The 1530-nt window shown below is 39.7% G+C and overlaps 1 protein-coding gene across 1 annotated transcript in view; it reads right to left on the bottom strand.

The window, feature by feature from the left end:
- Pmar_PMAR005624 (molecular chaperone, putative) overlaps nt 1–1530 on the bottom strand; it is a gene marked incomplete at both ends in the record, with an annotated part of 2282 nt that overhangs the window by 146 nt on the left and 606 nt on the right. The window contains 6 exons of the mRNA XM_002782832.1: nt 90–157; nt 211–282; nt 351–493; nt 829–897; nt 1092–1138; nt 1434–1512. Of these exons, the coding sequence (XP_002782878.1) occupies nt 90–157; nt 211–282; nt 351–493; nt 829–897; nt 1092–1138; nt 1434–1512 (478 nt within the window). The remainder of the gene's footprint in view (nt 1–89; nt 158–210; nt 283–350; nt 494–828; nt 898–1091; nt 1139–1433; nt 1513–1530) is intronic.

The raw sequence follows: 1530 nt of genomic DNA, 5'->3' as shown, positions 1-1530 counted from the left end.
AAATAACACACATTTGCATATCAAACTGAACACGCACTATAGATGACCACATTTTTCCCAACAGGAAATTCAAGTATGACGTCGCTCACCTTCACCCTCTTCGTCTTCCCTTCATAAAGCTCCTCCAACGAACACTTCAAATCGAACTCGGCAATCCCTGACATAATAATCACATAGCGCGCGCGCCCAGTTGATCGATTATCAACTTACGGCTTTTCTTCATCTCAGGACTGGGAGCTCGCGTAGACGCACATCGGCCGAATCCTTTCCGGTGATTCATCCCTACAATGAAAAAATAAATTACAATAAAAATGCCGTCCCCAGGGATCGAACCGGAGACCTCCCACTACCTCCAACAAAACCACCAAAATCATCCATGAACATACTATTTCCGAAACCTCCTCCTCCTCCTCCGAACATTTGAGCAAAGATATCATTGGGGTCTCGGGAGAAGCTATAATGGCAACCAGCACCTGGCCCGCCCCCGCCGAACCTATCGAAGAAAAAGTATCATCGGAAATTTCCGGAGAATTTGTAAAAATTTCTGAAAATTTCCGGAAATTCCTGTAAATTTCTGAAAACGTATGTAAACTTCGAAAAAATTCCAAAGATTCCTGTAAATTTATCATAAATTTTCGGATCGATCTCTTACTACCTCCCATAAAGAAACACACAGCTATAAACGTTTATAAAAGTGAGTACAAAAGTCCCTAAACGATTATATGTCACCACTTTCATAGGAATTTTTGTCGCATCTCTCAACTGGATGTCGAGATGCCTGACGCTTTGAACGTTTTAAGGTTGGGTGAAAAAGTCCCAAACGATTACATGCCACCGGGCCCAAATCCACAGCCTGGCCCGCCATCCTTCAATCCCTCCTCTCCGAACTGATCATATCTGATCAAAAAAATGAAAATTTTCCGGAAAAAAATCGCGAAAAAAATTGCGGAAAACTCCACGTGCATTAATTCAGCGTGTAATGTCCGATACAAAATTAATACAAAAATCCTGAAAAAAAACATATAGAAAAACGGAAATTTTTCGGATAAATTCAGAAAAAAATCTTCGCTCCGCCGATTTCCGTGTACTACATTTGCTTCTTCTTGGGGTCACTCAATACATCAAACGCTTCTGCTATCTGAGGACGGGAAAACATCGGGAGAATACCCGAAAAATATTGCGAAAATACCAGAAAATATTGGGAAAAATACCAGAAAATATTGGGAAAAATACCAGGAAAATATTGGGAAAAATACCAGGAAAATATTGGGAAAATATTAGGAAAATATTGGGAAAATATCAGAAAAATCCAAAGTAAAAGTTGGGGATTTCCAATTTTCCACTTTCCCATACAAAAGTCTCCCTGATGAATATCAAGTGGGGAAAAGTGCGTGAAAAATTCCGAAATAATCGTTTGTTGTTTTTCCGCTCACATCTCTGAATTTATGTTCTGCAGTTTCGCGATTATCAAGATTTTTATCAGGATGCCACCGAAGAGCTTGTTTCCGGTACCTGATACCAAAATTTTTT

The sequence above is a fragment of the Perkinsus marinus genome, assembly GCF_000006405.1.
Source record: "Perkinsus marinus ATCC 50983 genomic scaffold scf_1104296938120, whole genome shotgun sequence".
In the NCBI taxonomy this organism is placed as follows: domain Eukaryota; phylum Perkinsozoa; order Perkinsida; family Perkinsidae; genus Perkinsus; species Perkinsus marinus.
Note: the sequence above shows the minus strand (reverse complement) of the source record. Positions and strands in the feature narration are given on the sequence as shown.